Genomic DNA, 18,853 nt, shown 5'->3' on the forward strand with positions numbered 1-18,853 from the left:
AACCATAGAAAAGAACCAACCGAACCAAAAACGTCACCTCCTTGGCGGTAGGTGTTTTGGTTCAGATATGTCGAGATTCAACTTATCGGTGGTTTGAAGAAAGGTACATGCTGACGTTTTGTTGTCATAGTGGATAAAAAGTTGAGAAAATAAAACCCCAAATGTCTCAGCATTAAATAGACACATTAAATCCTTCTGAACACTGCCAGAAAAAAAGTGTTGTTCTTTCATGTTGCAAGTCTTACATCCTTCAGGGTATTGGAACGTGACCAACAATGCAACATAACTACAAAATGTACAATCCTGGCACTGGGACTCGTGGCTACAGAGGGAGCTGCACCACCTCCGCTCCATTCAGCCTCCACATTGTCTTGCTGCTCCTCACTCAACACTGCTCCTGAGGAGCCTCAGATCCTCCACCTCCTGGATCCCCGACGGTCCGGTGGCAGAGTCTCCTTCTCTTCCACTGAGTCTTCCTCTCATCAACAAGCGCATCACGTGCGGCCCTTTCTCTCCTGAATCACGGCCCTCGCTCCCTCCTTGCTCTCCTCTGCTAACGCTGAAAATGCTTCCGCCTTACAACGGAAATGTACATACATTTTTGCATTCCCACTTCCTCATCCCCCACTTCCTCATCATAGTCCTTCTCCAACTGTCCACCAGAAGCCGTCACACTTTCCTCATCCTGGTCACATTTGACCGACAGTGGCGGCAACACAAGAAGACAACCCCACAGCCATCACCAGGCGTTGGTTCAAATGTAGTCGAAGGTATCACAGCTTCCATTTCAAACCAGGACAAAAACACATCCTCAAAACAATCTCTCCTTTGAAATGAAACCAATTAAAGAACATACGTTAAAGCTCTCAGTGCCTGTATACAATGCCCACCACACAGTGTTAGATTTGCTCATCTGCAAACCAATGTGTCGGCCAATCTGTGAAATATATTCTCACATAGACCTATATGTTTGTTTAATATGTCCAAGCCATGAGGTAGTGATTAAAAATGAATAATCTCTGGATACCCTTGGATGTGACACATTCTGCACGCTTTCACTTTTGCTGCAGACGTGCATTTTGTGTCAATTTGAAACCACAAGCTTTTTCTGGCGACTGCACGGATTCCGTCGGTGCGGTAAACAGAGCCGCACTGTGGATGCGCCGCGTTCCCCTCGTCGGTGTGCGTATGAGTGCATGTGTTTGTGCTCATTTGCGTGTGAAAAACAAAGAGACAGTGACACGGAGGCAGGCAGAAATAAGTGGGCCGTGTTTTGTAGACGGTGACATCCTCCGGGGAGGAGGGGATGAACAGATGTACTGTGTTCATGTCTCTGACAGGTGTACCAGAAATCTCTCTCTCCACTTTCTCTGACAAGCCAGCCTGCACTCTCCTCCAGATCTGCTGTCCCTCAGCCACTAACCGGACCCGCAGGTGGGGCCTCACCGGCGACTCCAGCAACGTGCTCGGGATCCTTAAAACGGCAACTCGGTGTGTGCTGTGTCCTCTCAAGTGTAAAGCCTATTTCATTCCCTACGAGCCAAACAGCTTGCAGTGGCTTGACGCTCGGGTGGTTTGTTGCAGATGGAGAAAAGAGCTGCAGAGGTTTGGGTTTGTTTGTTCTGGCATCTGGTTGGGATCCAGATTTGGTTTGTGGCGTGGACTTGACTCAGAGGAGAATTCTGTTCTGTGGTAGAGGCCCATTAGGTAACAAAAAACACTCGTGAGGTTTAGGAAAAGAGCGTGGTTGATGGGAACGTCACGTGACTAACTCACATTACTAACGGCTGATGTGACAAAATGTCAACTTCACTTTTATACGTGCTCACCCTGCGGTTCCCCCTCAGGTAAAAGACTGTTAGCACTATTAGCACTGTTAGCACTGTTAGCACTGTTAACATTGTAAACTCAGAGGAGCCCTCTTAATCAAGGCTTCTTCACCTTTACCCCAGGTGTTAAGCACCGCACTGTAACAAGCTTAATCACAACTGTTGCAAAAACACTTGAAAAATGAGAATAAAAGCTTGATTTATTCTGTAATATTTCTCTAACTGGAGTCCCAAGACGGTAAAGGGATGGAGATCGGATTGAGGATCAGGAACCATGAGACCTTTTCAGATTGAACATGAATAACATTGCTAACTAAGTCAGTCAGGGATGCTGTAGGTGTGTCTGTGGAATAACACCACATGGGTTTGATCTGACCTTCAGAGGGACAGACTATCCATCAAACAGCAAATCACACTGAGGGCACAGTAGCAGCCCAAAAACATCCCTGACTTCAAATCTGAAGATTGAAGCCAAATATACAGATTCACATGCGATAAGTGTGCAGGCGTGAGCGCGTGAGGGGAATCTTTGAACATTGCTCAACTGGACTCTGGTCTGAGGAGGAAACTTTAATCATAATTTGAATCTTGGCTGTCTAACTTGTTGGCAAAATGCCTTCAAACACATTAAAGGGAGATTACTGGAGGGGAAGGCATCCGTTGTTTAAAGGGAATATATGTTGAAATAAAGTTGAACTTTTATAACGTATATCCTGTTCAGGCAGATTCATCAGATGTTGATGCTGTGACACATTAGATGCGTCAGATTTCATGTTGACTAATACTTTAATTTTGACCTTTTAAAAACGATAATTGCACATTGCTCATTTCTTTCTACATCAAGGCAGCTTTGCTTTGAATGATTCACCGGCTTCTCTTTTGACAAGACCAAGCGTTCAGAGGAGCAGCAATCATTCAAAAGCACATTTCATTCAGGCATTAGCCATGACCATGTACGTCTTTGCTACCGCCGGCATTCATATTTATAAAAAAAAAAGAAAGTGAAATCAAGAAGTTGAGAGAGGAGTAAGGCTTTAGAATAGAAATGTACTTCATTCATCCCCAAGAGGAAATTAGTCTGTGAACCCGAGTTGACCCCGAGTTGTACTGGAAGTCAGTGGTGTACAAGGTGAACAGGAAGGGAGACAGAACAGTTCTTTAAAACACACTGACGCCTGGGTTGTCACAACTGCTGCGATCCGAAATGGCTGTGAAAAGCAAATCTGCATTGGCAAAACACAAGCAGACACACACAAACACACACACACACACTTCCTCGCTTGTCACCATGCATATTGATAAGCCCATCCAGAGCACCATCTTGTGGACATTTCCAACTCTGCCAGTTGTCTAAAATGTCTCTTTTGATTACATCCAATTAAGCAACCGCCTAATGAGGTCCAATCAAAAGAGCCTGGGAGGTGCTTTTTATCACCAGACACAATTTTAATTATGAATCTAATTTCTGAAAATCAATTCTCTGCTAGAAAATATCGCATCATTGGCGTTGTCCGTCAGTCCTTGGCATTTCATATATCGATGCCTCTTAAGTTTGAAGTTGGATCAAATGAAAATGTTAAAGCAACAAGCAGTTTTTTCCACGACTAACGACAACCAAAAAAAAGACTCTTTTTGCTGACGAACACACAAACACCGCCTCACCCCATCGCCACAGATCCAACCACCCCCTTCCAGCTCGAGCACTTCGCATTCATAATTCAATGTGTGGATGATATCCGTCTCCCCGGGGGGTGTAGCGATGCAGCCCCACAGCCGGTGCTGCGGTGCAGCCATCTGCATCGCAGTGGGGAGCACCGGACACCTTAATAATGCATCTGCTACACTCTCCTCGCCCATCGTCTCCAGCTGAAGACCTTCCCCTCCCTATCAGGAATGAACGTCTCTGCCCTGAAGGCGTGGATCTAATGCATTGCAGGATGCTGTCGTTTTTTGGAACTTTTATTGACGCCAAACGGGCTTTGCGTTCAGTATCAGCATCCTGCTTCAACCACTTTACATCTTTTGAAGCTGCTCTCATCAATATTTTTACATTAACAAATGATCAAATTGCTGCTTTTGATGTGAAAGAACAGTTCCCCCTTAGCTTTATGTGGCGTTTTAGCTTCTTTCAGCTCGTAGTTTTGGTTTTATGGATCAAAGCTTGAATGAATTGGTGCCCTCTCGTCAGCAATGATTTCAAGCACAACAGGCAGATGTTTTCAGCATCAAATGGCACAGCGGAGAATTTAAAGAGTCAGATATTTCCCACAGGAGCAGCTGGAGACTAAACGAGTCCGGTGAACACAAACATGACTCCAAATAAGTATACATGTTGCTCCCTGACTGCTGGATGTAGAAACTAACAAGTTCATCTTATCGTCTTAAAATCTACCTCCACTGGACAACATAAGAAATCTTTATTTTAGCCATCCGCACCTTGAGAATCTCCTTCTCAGCTCATTTATGTCATGGTTTGGTTTGTTTACAGGCCTCACTCCTGCTCTCACCTTGCTCCAAATGTATTGACCAGCTAACTCAAAGGTCGCCACGAAGACAAGCAATCAGCTGGGCTCTGGCACACACATGACCCCTGATGCCGATACCGGCCGGCTGCTCGCAGTTGGAGCCCGAAAAATCTATACTTCCTCTTCAGGCGCAGTCCTAATAGAAATGACAGTGTGAAGCCCTGAAATCGATGGCTGGGATACAACCTCAACACCTCTCTGAAACAAACACAGCGGTGAACATTTTACTTTTTAATTATGTTGGTGGAATTCTCATTTAAATTCTGGTTTTGTAAACTTCTGCATAAAGTTTGAATGACTTCCACGAGGACAACGCTCTCTGAAGCAAACACTTTCATCACTTCAAACAGCAGTCACCATGATCTCCTCTGTGACTTCATTTACAGCAAATCAGGAGAATGAAAAGCATGAGAATAAAAGGTGTGAAGCCTTGAACTGCTTTGCCAAAAAAGAACACAAACTCAAAGATAATATGATGAAGTGCACATTTCGAATATGTTCGCATTTAATTGCATTCCACATTCAAGAGGGCGCCAATATCAACACGTAAGAAAATAAAGTAGAGATAAAACAATTAGTCAATCAACAGGAAATTAATTAGCAACTATTTTGTTAATTGGTTCAGGCACCGTCCAAGCAAAAAAAGCCAAATATCTGATTCCATTTACTCAAATGTGGAGTTTTGCGGATGTTTTTATTAAACATGACAGTGAACGGCGTGTTTCGGACTGTGGGTTTTTGATTATAATTGGCATTTCTCACGTCATTAATTAATCAAGGACATAATCAGCAGATTAATCTATCAGGAAAATAATCATTAGTTGCAGCCCATAAAGCAAACATGTCTACACAAAATAATATGAATCAATAACAACAAGAAAACTCCTTTGTTGCTGAAACAATATCACAATTAACACCGAGCACACGTCTGTTAATTGATTACATTTATTTGCACTGAATTTACAGAATGCTTAAAAATACACACACACAAGGTTTTCCTAATATGTGATGACCTCTATTCATTCTCAGCTCATCTGCAGTCCTCATTCTGACATGTGATGTCTCAATGCATTGGACGTAAGCTGACTATGTTTTTTCACATGTCCAACACAGAGAGACGCACAAACCGCTGGTCAGCGTGTTTGTCCTCAGACTTCATGACCGGTTCATGCTCCATTATAGCTGAGAGAGGAGTTGAGCAGCACCGTCAACGTTTACAGATTCCTTTGGTGGCTCTCTGACAACCTAAAGACCAAACAAAAAAACACATGAGCATTACAAACATTAAGAGGAGTACCATGCTGGATGATAAACACAAGTTTTAATTCTTCTTTACACCCCTACCTTTGTCTGTTTCTTTGGTTCGGGAGCAACAGACTTGGAGATACTCGTAACATCCCGCTGGACTTCTGTAAAGACTTGATTGAGTTTCTCCACTTTCTCGTTCTTCACTGCGTTGATCTGTGAATCCACAAATTACAGTTTGCAGCAAACACTACATACAAATATATGCAAGAAAGAAAGAAACGACAACAAAGACATCTTACGTGTTTGAGCGTCGTCTTCACGGGTTTCGTTCTGTTCTTGTGCTTCAAGTGCTTGTTTTCCACTCGAAAGACGTTCTTCTGTTTCTTCCCCTTTGGTTTATTCTTCCCCATGTTACCTGAGGAGAGAACACCAATTAGCTTGGATCAGCTCACGGGAGGGGATTTCATTTCTAGGTTTAATCCTTACTGCAGTGTTTCAGATGCAAGAGGTTCAGATGAATACGCTGCATGAATTGAGGCCAAACGCACCGATTCGGGCATTTTCCAATTTTTCAGCTGATTTCATGCACAACTTTTATAAAGAGTTGAAGCAAAAAGAAAACAAACCGTCACCACAGGTGGTCTCAAATAAGTAAAAGATATAAGTCGCTTTTGAGAAAAGCACCTTCCAAGTGAATCTAATGCACTAGAAGCAGAAGTGACAATAATACTTTTACACATATAGGACATTGGCCTGCCAACATATGAGAAATATATGAATTATAAATGGATTGTAGGAGAGGATCGTAACAAAGTACAATAGAGTACATGAATATTTGCATGTAATGCAACTTTATACTTTTACTGCATTACATTTATTTGACAGTGTTAGTTATTGATTATCAGGTTATAAATATAAATCAACGAATGAGTTTTGACACATTGTTATGTTGTATGAATTAAGATATTCAGCAGTCTGTAAATTAATTAAAATTAGCCGCACCTTTACAAGCTTCCACGTTAAAGCAATGAACACATTAATGCATTAATAATTGGAATTATAATATAATACTTGTCTGAAAAGGGTCGCAGTATGAGTGCTCTTAGTTTGGTACTGAAGTATATTTTGATGCTCATGCTTTTGTATTTTAAGTGAGTATTTTTCCACACCGTGGAATACAATATCTGAGGAATTGAGTCCTGATAATATCTAGAGGTGAACAGATACAACTCGTAGTCTGTTTGCTGGAGAAACATTTAAATAAACATTCAACTGGAAACATCCCTCTGGATAAGCAGTTAAAATATAGGTTAACACGGATGTTGTTGCCAGCTAGTTGCCAACACTGTACATGTGTCGCATTCGATATTTTTGTCATTTTCTCATGATGTTGATTACATTTAACAAACGGGATATAAAACGGTGTTCATAGCTTAACGATTCAGCCGTAAATACCTAAAAACAAACCGTATTTCAGGAGCTGCTCGTCGCTGTTGATATCCTCACGTGTTAGCTGCTGCGAACGTACCGTCCTTGTTACGTCATCTGCGTGCGACGGCTGCTGTCAAAGATGGCGAAGAAGAAGAACCGAGAAGAACACGACCGGCGGGCAAGTGGGTTTTTTAATGTCGCTGTCGTGTTAAAGCAGTTGATGGAGACCCGGTGAGAAGACGCCAACATGGCGACTAGAAAGCTGAAGCGAGCCGGCGTCTCAGACGACATGTGTGAGCAACTCAAGCGGCATCAAATAGAAAGTTGTAAGGACCTGTTGTCTCTGAGTCCTGTTGAGGTGATGAATGTCGCGGAGCTGAGCTACCGGAGAGCTTCGGAGCTGCTGCAGTCGGTGAGCAGAGCCGTCGCACCGCCTGTCACCACGGCTCTGGAGCTGTGGAGGCAACACTCCTGCTTCTCCACGTCGTTGCCCGCCCTGGACAGACTGCTGGGGGGCGGTCTGCACCGTGGGACCCTCACAGAGGTGACGGGGCCCTCTGGCTGTGGGAAGACCCAGATGTGTTTGATGCTGAGCGTCTTGGCCACTCTGCCAAAGAGCCAGGGCGGCCTGGACAGCGGTGTGATCTACATAGACACAGAGTCTGCTTTCTCTGCTAAGAGGCTGGTGGAGATCGCTCAGAGCCGGTTCCCAGACCACTTCGGCTGCAGGGAGAGAGCCCTGCAGATGGCCGGGCGGGTGCACGTCTTCAGGGAGCTCACCTGTCAAAATGTCCTCAACAGACTGGACAGACTGGAAGAGGACATCATCTCGACCGGAGCGGGTCTCATCATCCTGGACTCCGTGGCCTCAGTGGTGAGAAAGGAGTTTGACACGACGTTGCCCGGGAACCTGATGCACCGCAGCAACATGCTGAGCCACGAGGCCTCCACCCTCAAGTACCTGGCCCACCAGTTCAACATACCTGTGGTTCTCACCAACCAGATCACAACTCACCTGGGGGGTCACGGTTCGGAGGGGGGTTCAGGGTTCGTGACAGCGGCTCTGGGGAACACGTGGAGTCACAGTGTCAACACGCGTCTTATTGTCCAGTATGTGGACGCACGCCAGCGACAGATACTGATCGCCAAGTCGCCCGTGGCTCCGTTTGCTGTGCTGAACTACACCATTGAGAAGCAGGGCATCTGTATGGATGGAGAGGACGGTCAGGGGGCCTTGTATGAGGGCACAGATCCGGGCCTCCAGCCAATCAGGGTGCAGACGGAATTCAACTACAACCAGACCGAACCTATGGACCGGACTGAACAAACACAGCAATGACGCGTGTGTGTGTGTGTGTGTGTGTGTTGTGTGAGTGAGAGAGAGAGAGAGAGAGACACACGGTTACTTTATTAAAGCCAATACATCATTTCACCTGACTTGTTTCATCCTCACTCATCACAGACTGATGACAAAAGTTTATATCTGGCACCATATTTTTTGCTAATTGCCCTACTACTAGAATTCCGAGCTATAAGAAGTACTTAGATATTTCACTGAAGCAAAAGTAGTACAACAGTGTAGAAATACAAGTAAAAGTCCTGCATTCAAAATCTTTCATTTTGTGTTGATGTTGGCGGCCCCACTCACTAAAGCACCAGAGTCCCATTTTACTGCAGCGGGGTCTGACAGTCCGCCTCATGCAGTCCTGGTTCTGGTTCTCTTCCTTCCAGCGGGCCCATCAATACGGCCTGGGCCTCCAGCAGCGTGGTGTCGGTGTTTGCTTCCAGCGGGGACCGGCGGAGCAGCGAGGCGACGCTCGGCTCCTGGCCGGAGGAAGAGCTCTCCACATAATCCACATGAAGGCATCGGTGTTAAACTGAGGTTTCATAACCTGTTAAAAGTTCAAAATGAACAGCATCAAAATGTACTTAAAGTACAAAAAGTAAAAGTACTCATTATGCAGAATGACCCATTTCAGGTTATGTATTAAATTATTGGATTATTTGTTTTCATCCCTTCAATGTTGCAGATTAAGGTGGGTAGTTTCATACTACATTTTTTTTGATTATATTTTGTGTTCTGTTAAGTAACTGAAGCTGTCAGACACATGTAGTGAAGTATTTCCCTCTGAAATGTAGAAGTATATTAGATTTAGAAGTTAACTTTGGAGAAATTGCAACAATCTGTTTCTTAAACACTAAACCCGACCCGAAAAATATCCTGAATTCAATGATATAACACAGAATAATACTTTTGTTCCAGTTTATTTATCTGTCAAAGCTGCATGGTGGGAGAAGAAAGACAAAAAGCCTGTAGTTTCATTAGCCAACAGCAGGTGGCGCCATACCACCATCACCGCAGTGTTCATTACAGCCTGAATGATTTCCTGATGAGCGGAGCTGTCGTTGCACACTGAGCTACTGGCCACTAGGCTGCAATCAAACTGCTAATTGAAATTTTAGAAGATAAAATAGAAGGATAAAAAGATTCCTCACCGAGACAAGTCATTACTTCTTCATAATTGTTGTTTCTCCATACTTGTTGCATGTTAGTGGCATGTATAGGTTCGTAATATGTGATGATAATGTTGCCAGTTAATTCTGTATCAGTTGAGACTGAGTCCAACGAGTAACATCTGTGCGTATGTATATGCAATAATAACTTAACATATGACCATTTGAGGCCTATCTACCTTGCATCTTATTCGTATATTTCCGCAGCCATTCTTCACGCATCAGCTGTAGCCAACGCTCAGTTTGAAGGTGACACATATGCTGCCGCGTAATTCCGTTACTTCCTGACACGACACGTAAATTAAACCCGTTAGACACGAGAGAGAGAGAGAGAGAGAGAGAGAGAGAGAGAGAGAGAGAGAGAGAGAGAGAGAGAGAGAGAGAGAGAGAGAGAGAGAGAGAGAGAGAGAGAGAGAGAGAGAGAGAGAGAGAGAGATATATCCGCATAGATCCACAGTGTTGCGGCGCATCTAAACTCCTCCCGGTCATTGCGCGGACATCATGTGGCTGACACCAGCCCGACACACACACCGCTCACAGGGGACCCTATATAAGGTCTGCAGCTGTCAGGTGGACGACACTGGCTGCTTTGGGGACGACTCGCTTTAGGGAATTACAGCTCTAGATACCAGTACATCCAAACTCTATAACAATGTCTCATGCTTGGGGATACGCAGCTAACAACGGTGAGGCGCGCATTGCACGTGTGGCTATAATGCTATAATGACATTGCTGAGGGGTGTTACAACCTGTCATACCAGCGGGAACAGAATGAATGGGAAAACAGGGATTGCACCGGTCACTGCAGAGATTTTTAATTCTGCACATTTGGAGGGGGCCTTTTACGCGCATCACCATACCCAAATATGTGTCATTAAAAACTCATATTTTAGGGCAAATACTAATAATAACAAATGTATAATTATATCATTTGTAGGACCCGACACATGGGCCGATGCCTTCCCCATTGCCAGTGGAGCCCGCCAGTCTCCCATTGACATCCTACCTGGTGCGTCAGCATACGACGCGGGGCTGAAGCCGCTCCAGCTGAAGTACGACCCTTCCAACTGCCTTGAGATCCTCAACAACGGACATTCCTTCCAAGTGACCTTCGCCGATGACACCGACAGCTCAAGTTAGTGTGACATTAATAATGGATGAATTCTGGAGCCCGCACTTGATATCAACGCTCCACAATCTGATTAAGGAGTGTGCGTTGAAATGCTTCGTCTCAATCTGGAGAAAAACGCAATATTTTACTGCATTTTCGATTATTATTATTGCAATGTTTTAGATGAAATAGAGGAGCTTTACGGTGAATGGTTTGCAAACAAAGACAATCAATGTCCTCATGATGATTGATGGGATGCAATAACCTGCAAAATGCGGCATTCAGGTTTAATGCGCCCCCGTTTTCACAAGCGCACAGTGATTTCACATTAGTGATCAAACAGACGAACATACATTTTTATTTTTATTTTGTGTTTTTTTTTAATAGAAAAATAAATGTTGGTGATTCGGCTCCAGAGGCTCCATTCAAAAGCCGAGCACGAAGCATTCAGATACTAATTTAATTGGTAATGTAACCCCGAGCAAACATTTCCCACGCCGACTCTTTTCTGCAGCGATAGTCAAACGTGCAAAACCCGAATGTTACTCTGCAAACAAGCCTTGGCTCTGTAGACTGTTAATGCGCTAAATATGCGTGGGAGTGATTTACCACGTAAAGACGCGCGGGGTTGTTTTCCCCCTTCTGCTATAAAATTGGTTAATTTCAAGAAAAGGGATTTTAGATTTGGATGATTTTGGATTGGTTGTCCTTTTAGCTTATCTGATAAAGGATAATGCAGATTACATAACCAACAGAATCATGGATTATTTCTGTGCACACATCAAGATGAAAAACACAAAAGCACTTTTGCTAAGAATAAGAGCTAGATGAGTTCGAGCCTCTTAAATCCTCCCTTGGTATTTCCTGCACCCTGCCCTGCTAAATAAAGGACAAGCTAAGTCTGCACGTCATCGTCACACATCATGTCATGCATCATGTGTATGCACAGTGGAAAAGATGAACAGCACAGGCTCTTTATTTATATTTTCCAGGATTCATTTAAACTCAGGCGCAACCTCAAATGTCTCCATGATTAGTTTTGCACCTTCTTATCATTTGAGGTCGACTGCTGAGAAACGAATATCCTGTTTGGAGAAGGCAGTGTGTGGACATCATGTAGGGCTGAATGTATTTGTCTGGACTCTAGAGCTTACACAACAGGAACTGAGACTGCTTTCATGAAATAGGAAGTCTGCCACGGTGACAGGAGTGTTGACGTAATATGTCTTTATATATAAATGACATATGTCCTATTCATCTTTTTAACCTGCTCCTCATGTTTTCTGTTCAGAAAGTATAAAGACAACAAAGTCTCATCAATGAGGCACTACTCGGGTGCAGTGTGGGATGAACTGACGGGCGATGTGTGTTTTGTCCTGCAGCTCTGAAAGAAGGCCCCATCTCAGGGATCTACAGGCTCAAGCAGTTTCATTTCCACTGGGGAGCGTCTGACGACAAAGGCTCCGAACATACCGTGGACGGGACCAAGTATCCTGCTGAGGTACGGATCTGCTCTGACTCTGACGTTTTTGTTTTTATTTCTATTTTTATTTATTTTCATATATATATAGATATATATGTATATAAATGTAATTTTTAATTAGTTATTTTTCTTTTTTAAATTATTATTATTTTTATTTATTTTTTATTATTATTATTCTTAATTCGTTTTTCTTGTTATATATTGTTATTTGCACTAAAGGTTACCAGATCAGAAATGACAGGTTTGCACTGTTCCACTCAATAAGATTACTGTTGAGGGGATTCGTTGTTGTTATTTATCTCTGTCATTTTTTCCCAGCTCCATCTGGTCCACTGGAACACAAAATACCCAAGTTTTGGTGACGCTGCTAGCCAGCCTGATGGGCTCGCTGTTGTTGGAGTTTTCCTGCAGGTCAGCAGCAACGATTAGAGCGTGTTTACCGTAGTAAAGTGCTTGTATACTGTTTGCAGATGATCATACAGTTAACTTTATGTGTATTCTTGTTTTTTTTTCAGATTGGCGGTGCAAATGCCAGTCTCCAGAAGGTTCTTGACACCTTTAGTGACATCAAGACCAAAGTATGTCCATAAAAAAAACCTATATTCTCCTGAATTTGATGATTTATGACAATTTGACTGACGTGTTCTTCACTTTCTTTATTGTTTTCAGGGCAAGCAGACCACGTTCGCCGGCTTCGACCCTTCCACCTTGCTCCCTGGTTGCCTCGATTACTGGACCTATGACGGCTCCCTGACCACACCCCCTCTGCTGGAGAGCGTTACCTGGATTGTCTGCAAAGAGTCAATCAGTGTCAGCGCTGAGCAGGTATGTGGCTGTAGCTCACAGAGCCCATTCAGCGGCAGCAGAAGCCTTGGCCTAGAATAGCCCCGGCTGCAAATCCTCTCTTACACTTCGATCTAAATCAAGGGCTTAATTGTTCAGATTAGCCAAGCGGCTGAAACGAGAAGAAGAGCCCCTCTGTAATGGGAGGAAAGGCAATATGGCACTTTCAAAATGAGACCACCAAGAGAACGAGGGCAAACGAAAGGTCACACAGATGCCGTTCCTCTTGCACAGTGTTTCTGTTTCAGTACGTGGGAGTCAACAGGATACGTCTACCCCGCACATGTATCATTCTGTACTTTAGCTTCAGTCAATGAGTGATTTCATTCTGAGTAACCACAGTACACACCACCTGCATTTGCTAAGTATTTACTCCCCGAAATGACCCCTAATCCAAGCTCTTGAAATGGATATTTGACTTCTAACTCGTTAATCTAAACTAACAGCCTCTTCTGGGCAGGTTTGTCACTCGTGGCCGAGTGAGAATGAACACCGCCTGCTCAAATGTTTATTTCCTGGCGGCGAGTAGGTGCCTCAAGGGCAAAGATGTGAGGCGTGTTGACACAACCTTTAGACTTGGTGCCATGTAAGGCAGGTCAAGCAGATAATGACAAAGGACTCATTCATACAAAGTAATACATGTCATTAGTTAACGGTTTCTCGTCAGGTAATACAACATTATTATATTATTTTGTCCCACGAGTGAATAGTTACCCCATGTGTGCATCATGTGGCTGAAGCAGTGTAATGACAATAGACTGATTCATGAGCCAGAGTTAATGTTAAACCCTTTAAAATAGGTCATCTGACACCCTGCTGTAGCAGCTGATTGGTTCCTCTTGCCTTGTCTGACTTTTGACTCTTTTGGGAATACGCTTATTTGTTTTCCTAAGCGAGTTCGGTCAGAGGATCGATACCTCTTTCATGTCTGTGCGGTAAATATGAAGCTTACGCCAGCAGCCAGTTATCTTATCTTAGAATAAATATTAGAAACAGCTGTTTCTTTGCTGAAAATAGATTGTTTTTCGTTTGAAACACCTCCTGCTGGTAAAATATAATGCATCCTCAATAAAATCTATAAAAGTAACATTTTAAAATCTGGGATTTTTACGTGTAAAAGAGTATTTTCACAACGTGGCGTTGCTAGGCCTGAATAATTTAACATTTTGCCAAATACGCAAATTTACTTTCTTCCTGAGAGTTAATATTGATTCCACTTGCATGTCTGTGCATTAAATATGTTGCTGCAGCCAGGAGCGGGCTAGCTTTAGCTTAGCATAAAGACTACGAACAGTAGACGACCACAATTTGTAGTTTTTACACTTTTGTTTTTGTAAAATTAAACAAATGAGATATATCTTTTTAATTGGTGCGTTTTAGAGGAGCTGGTCTGATTTTGTTGACTTTGTACTTTAGCTATTTCTTCCAGTTTATGCTAAGCTAAGCTAACCGACTGCTAGCTACGTCTTCATAGTGGTAACATCAGTGGTATCAATCTTCTCATCTAACTCTCGGCAAGAAAGTTAAAAAAAAAACCTGGTTCCCACAACGTGAAACTTCTCCTGAAGCATCAACAATGCAACTATAGGGCACAACTCTGAATTGAAGTCAATGACTCAACGGTGAGACTCGTGACGTGTTTTGATGAGTGACCGTCACAGCGGGTCAGCAGGGATGACTAACGGGACCGTCTTCTCCCTTTTCACAGATGGCCAAATTCCGCAGCCTGCTCTTCTCTGCTGAGGGCGAGAAGGAGTGCTGCATGATGGACAACTACCGCCCTCCCCAGCTGCTCAAGGGTCGCTCTGTCCGTGCTTCCTTTAAGTAATGCCCCTTCCCCCCCTTTTGCCCTTTCTGCCCTGTTGTCCTCTCCCTTCCCCCTCCCGTTAGTCAGAATTACCTCTTTTGCAGTGAGCCACGAAGCACACATATCTCTCTCCATCCAATTTTTTAAAAGCAATCAACTTCCTGTGGCCCGTTGCTGGCCATTCTAACTGCGATGTGAAGCACTTGAAGGATTTTCAAGTTTCTCTGTAAGCTACGAGCCAGCAAAGATTCCATTTCATAATTTATTCTAAAAGACAAAACACTTCACGATGGCTGCGACACGTTTATAGGATTCAGCATCTGGTGCTAATGTTTTCAGAGATGTATCACCGGTGTTCGTAGGTCTTCTTTTGTGTCAACAAAGACCACAAGGATGAAAAATATGAAGATAAGCTGCAGTCAAAATGGTGCCAGCAGGAAGCGGAACGCATAAGCTAGTCGCAGTGGGCAGAGGGGGGGAGGATGAGATTACATCACCATCTGTGAGGATGTTAAAGTGCAGATAAAAAAGACACACACACACGCTGGACACATACACTCCCGTTGCCAGTCTGTAATCACTGTCGACTGCCAGCCTCTGCATCACAGCAGCTTAATGAAACGCTGCAGCCGCCTCCATCACAAACAATTGACTCAGAAAATCCCCCTCTGGCACACACACACACACACACACACACCATGGCACGCTCAGCCTCGTGCAGACATGATGCCTATAGGCGCTGACCTGCTTATTGATTTGAATGCAGTGCAGAGCAGCAAAGGACATGAGGACGGGCTGCTGCTACTGTTAGATACCGAACATCATGACAATGGCTCACTGCTCTTATTTTGCAGCCTCATTTTTAAATCGTTCATGCGTTTGTCATCCTGTATTGTGTTTTTATTAGTATTGTGTCTTTTCTAACCTGACCGCTTATGCGAAATAAGTGCTGTTTTGTAACCAAAAGCCCGGCTGCATTTTGATGCCGTGGTGGAATATCAACAGAGAGGAATGATCCTCAGTTTCTACATGAAATGTGTGTTGTGAAACCCCAGCGAGTGCTAAAGCTTAAAACGCACAGTCGCCTTGTGGGCGAAGCCGTAGTGGCTGATGCACAAAGCCAAGGAATAAATTACCCTGCCAAGGAAGACGGGAAGAAAAGAAGCTGCCAATGGATCTGATTATAGTGTCTGTCAGGCCCTGTATAGGAGAAGAACTAACAAAAGACCATGAGAGGGGCTGAAGACCTCTGGTGTTCGCCCTTTATGCATTTATGAAACGATAAAGAAAGATTGTAATTCACATAAAAAGGAAAAAAAATGACCATATGCCAATCTTTATTCGGGATGTCCCATGAGTATGTGTTGTTGTCATTCTATTTCTGAAGTGGACGTTTTACTCGTGAAATAAATATATTTTATGACTAACAAGTGTCAAGTGTTTCGCTTCTTTCTATACAAGTCAACGAATCCTCCATGTTCCCTGTTTGAGTCAATCAGACCGCGTCATGTTTGGTATTCTGTTGTGTCAACACCTGAAGCCCAACAGGACTAGAACTACACACTCTCAAATGACTTGTTGGTGAAAAACGAGTCTGTAAAATGATTATTCTAAGTATGCTATCTCTAAATATTATTGCTGTTTTATCATTTGTTTCTCAGCCAAATAATTTCAAAATGAAGGAATGTATCAAAGAGACACCCATGCTGCAGTAGTATGTCTACATGTGCTTCAATGTTTAGGTTGTGCTGGCTGGTGAAATCATCTATCACAGCAAAATGTGAAACCGATTGTTATCATTGAAGGAAAGTTACAGTTCATTTGCATATAGTGTCAAACTAAAATAGTCATTTTGAACACATGTCCTCCTGTGTTGGTCCGACCGAGGGTAACTACCCCCCTGATAGTGTGTGATACTTTAAATTAGGACCCATGGCAAACATGTTATCCATCTATTCTATTTTATCTATTAAAACTGCAGCGACTGCAAATGGGTGCTTTTGACTGAGGTCCCCTGAAACCCAAATACATTTCTATTTAAAAAAAAAAGTCGAAACAGAAACAATGATATGAAGTCATTAGCAACCAATTGACTGACAAAGTCATGAAAGATGAAATGAAACACCTGTATGTCTCTGGTGCCCTCAGGGACCCCCAGTTGATGGGATGAGAGTTAAATGTCTCTCGAGATTGACGTGAGGTTAAACTTCCTGGAAGAGCATTCCTGGGGATCATGTGGTGGCACAAAAGAAATGAGATGTTATCAGACTTCCTGTGCACCTTTTGCAAACATCCACGCACTATCTGCAGCTGTGAGTGCAACATGCAGGGGTGGAGGAAGAACTGATCCTTTCATGAAGGGATTTGTTTCACAATGTGGAAATTATGTATTTTGGATGTTTTCTTTCCACTCGTCTGAAATAAGGCATGTTATGAAAGCAGCATAGCCCAAAGTCTTTCATAAACAATCTATATTTTGGGCAGTAGTGTAGCTCTTTCAGAAACAGTAGCTCCCGTTGGTGGATTGTGTAAGTACCTGTGGAAATACTTGCCTGTAATAAAACTGCCCACAGTCCAAAGTACTGCACCTTCAGCAATGGGGACGGAGTATTTTCCCGCATTAAAGTCGAGTGGGGAAAAAATCCTCCAAAGAAACCACCGATGGTGGGCGATGGGCGATTTCCGCCCTGTGTGAAATGTGAGTGACGCTTGACTTCTCCCCTCTCGTGTTAACCCTCGACGGGAAGATGAGACGGGTTTTAATCAACAGAGTTTCTCGACCTCCTCTGCTTGAAGGGTTGGTGTTACCATCGTTTTGTCAGCTGGTCTTGAGGCTCTGTGGAGGAATGTGTGTGTCCCCAACGTACCGGAAAAGTTGTCTTGACCACACAGAGCTCTAATTAAAGCTGGAGTTATCCCCAGTGGACTCTTAGTCGCCCAATGTGTCCAGAAAATATCAATAGAAATGAGAGCTATCGACTGATAAATTTGGACTGTCCAAATTGAGAAAACCTGGTAAAATTGTTGACACGTAAGTAAAAATATGGGATTAAAAAGACAACAGAAAGAGTTGCTGGATACAACACGGCTCAGGTAACATAGCCAAGTTACCTTGCACATTTAGCGAGACGAGAGATGTCGTTCACACAAAACTAAATTATACTGCGACAAACTGTGCCTTTCTGTTTCTTGACTTTTCAATCGGACACCAGAAGGGGGGGGCGGAGCTTGGCCTCTCTGTACCTGGACGTGTGGGGGAGTCTGTTGGGGAGCTACAGCCAATGAGAGCTCAAGACACGAGCTGAGGGAAAACCGAGCGGATGGGTCGCCTCACCCACCTGTGTGTGTGTGCAATGTGTTGCATTTGCAGTCATTGCACCAAGGTTGCTGGATGTTTGCATGAATAAACATAACACAGTGACTGATAGGGGAAATAGCAGAGACGTGTGGAAACAGGCGTATCAGTGGCGTGTGTTTTGGTGATAAAAACATAGTTCGGAGACGGAGATGGAGATGTCCTGTGTAATGGAAAACGTCTTCGTATGTTGTGTAAATGCTGAAGTGCTTGTACTTTTGCTCTGAACGTTAACATACGTGCTCAAATGTATCTTGCTGTTGGTGTAATAGAAACTTGATATTCTTATCGTATTTTAAAACGCTTTCTTCGACGAACTTAACCAGTTGTTCTGAATGAAATTCTCTGCACAAACTAACCGAACTAAAGGTGTAAATGAAATCAAAGATGTCCTTTTACCATCCTCCTTGCTGGATTGTTTGAAAAACACTGGTTTTGATCACCTTCATCTCAGTGCAGCGTCCCTTTTTCCACAGTCCTATTATCCCACCGGCGCTGCCTTTGTGTTGCATCTCTTCATTTCACTTGCTTGTTGTGACAGCTGGGTGAGAGGAAATATCCTGCTGGGTCACCATCGTGTAACACACATGTGGCCACGCTGACTTGCATGTTTTGTCTCCCTGAAAACATGCTTTAATAGACCGATCAGAGTTCAGCACACGGCCGGTCCTGGTCTGCAGCAAGGTCAGAAACCTCAACGGCATAAC

General features: G+C 43.6%; 3 protein-coding genes across 4 annotated transcripts; 2 read left to right on the forward strand and 1 right to left on the reverse strand.

The window, feature by feature from the left end:
* Positions 1 to 5,283: 5,283 nt before the first annotated feature.
* On the reverse strand, positions 5,284 to 7,168 carry rbis (ribosomal biogenesis factor). 2 transcript variants are annotated; one of them, XM_079291717.1, is made up of 4 exons: positions 7,070 to 7,168; positions 5,902 to 6,017; positions 5,699 to 5,815; positions 5,284 to 5,599 (listed from the first exon to the last, which is right to left on the reverse strand). In XM_079291717.1, the coding sequence occupies exons 2-4, from the start codon at positions 6,010 to 6,012 to the stop codon at positions 5,531 to 5,533; spliced, it is 297 nt and encodes a 98-aa protein (XP_079147843.1). In that variant the 5' UTR covers positions 6,013 to 6,017; positions 7,070 to 7,168; the 3' UTR covers positions 5,284 to 5,530. The 2 variants fall into 2 exon arrangements, with proteins under 2 accessions (XP_079147843.1, XP_079147844.1); XM_079291718.1 differs by having other exon boundaries at positions 7,058 to 7,127.
* A 109-nt stretch (positions 7,169 to 7,277) lies between these two features.
* On the forward strand, positions 7,278 to 8,910 carry rad51b (RAD51 paralog B). The gene has a single exon (XM_079291716.1). The coding sequence runs from the start codon at positions 7,281 to 7,283 to the stop codon at positions 8,370 to 8,372; it is 1,092 nt and encodes a 363-aa protein (XP_079147842.1). The 5' UTR covers positions 7,278 to 7,280; the 3' UTR covers positions 8,373 to 8,910.
* Positions 8,911 to 10,071: 1,161 nt separating this feature from the next.
* LOC306793879 (carbonic anhydrase 1) lies at positions 10,072 to 16,215 on the forward strand. The gene is made up of 7 exons (XM_079291674.1): positions 10,072 to 10,233; positions 10,485 to 10,682; positions 12,041 to 12,159; positions 12,460 to 12,552; positions 12,657 to 12,719; positions 12,811 to 12,966; positions 14,693 to 16,215. Exons 1-7 carry the CDS (start codon positions 10,200 to 10,202, stop codon positions 14,810 to 14,812), a joined length of 783 nt encoding a protein of 260 aa, XP_079147800.1. The 5' UTR covers positions 10,072 to 10,199; the 3' UTR covers positions 14,813 to 16,215.
* The last annotated feature ends 2,638 nt before the right edge of the window (positions 16,216 to 18,853 follow it).

Source organism: Melanostigma gelatinosum (assembly GCF_949748355.1).
Source record: "Melanostigma gelatinosum genome assembly, chromosome: 20".
Taxonomy (NCBI): domain Eukaryota; kingdom Metazoa; phylum Chordata; class Actinopteri; order Perciformes; family Zoarcidae; genus Melanostigma; species Melanostigma gelatinosum.

Bases quoted from the DNA above. Each gene is read 5' to 3' on its own strand.
- rbis (XM_079291717.1), bottom strand. From the start codon at position 6,012: ATGGGGAAGAATAAACCAAAGGGGAAGAAACAGAAGAACGTCTTTCGA. The intron at 5,816-5,901 runs GTAAGATGTCTT...GTGGATTCACAG, and splicing joins TGAAGACGACGCTCAAACAC to ATCAACGCAGTGAAGAACGA. The intron at 5,600-5,698 runs GTAGGGGTGTAA...TTTGGTCTTTAG, and splicing joins AACCAAAGAAACAGACAAAG to GTTGTCAGAGAGCCACCAAA.
- rad51b (XM_079291716.1), top strand. From the start codon at position 7,281: ATGGCGACTAGAAAGCTGAAGCGAGCCGGCGTCTCAGACGACATGTGT.
- LOC306793879 (XM_079291674.1), top strand. From the start codon at position 10,200: ATGTCTCATGCTTGGGGATACGCAGCTAACAACG. The intron at 12,553-12,656 runs GTCAGCAGCAAC...TTTTTTTTTCAG, and splicing joins TTGTTGGAGTTTTCCTGCAG to ATTGGCGGTGCAAATGCCAG. The intron at 12,967-14,692 runs GTATGTGGCTGT...CCCTTTTCACAG, and splicing joins TCAGTGTCAGCGCTGAGCAG to ATGGCCAAATTCCGCAGCCT.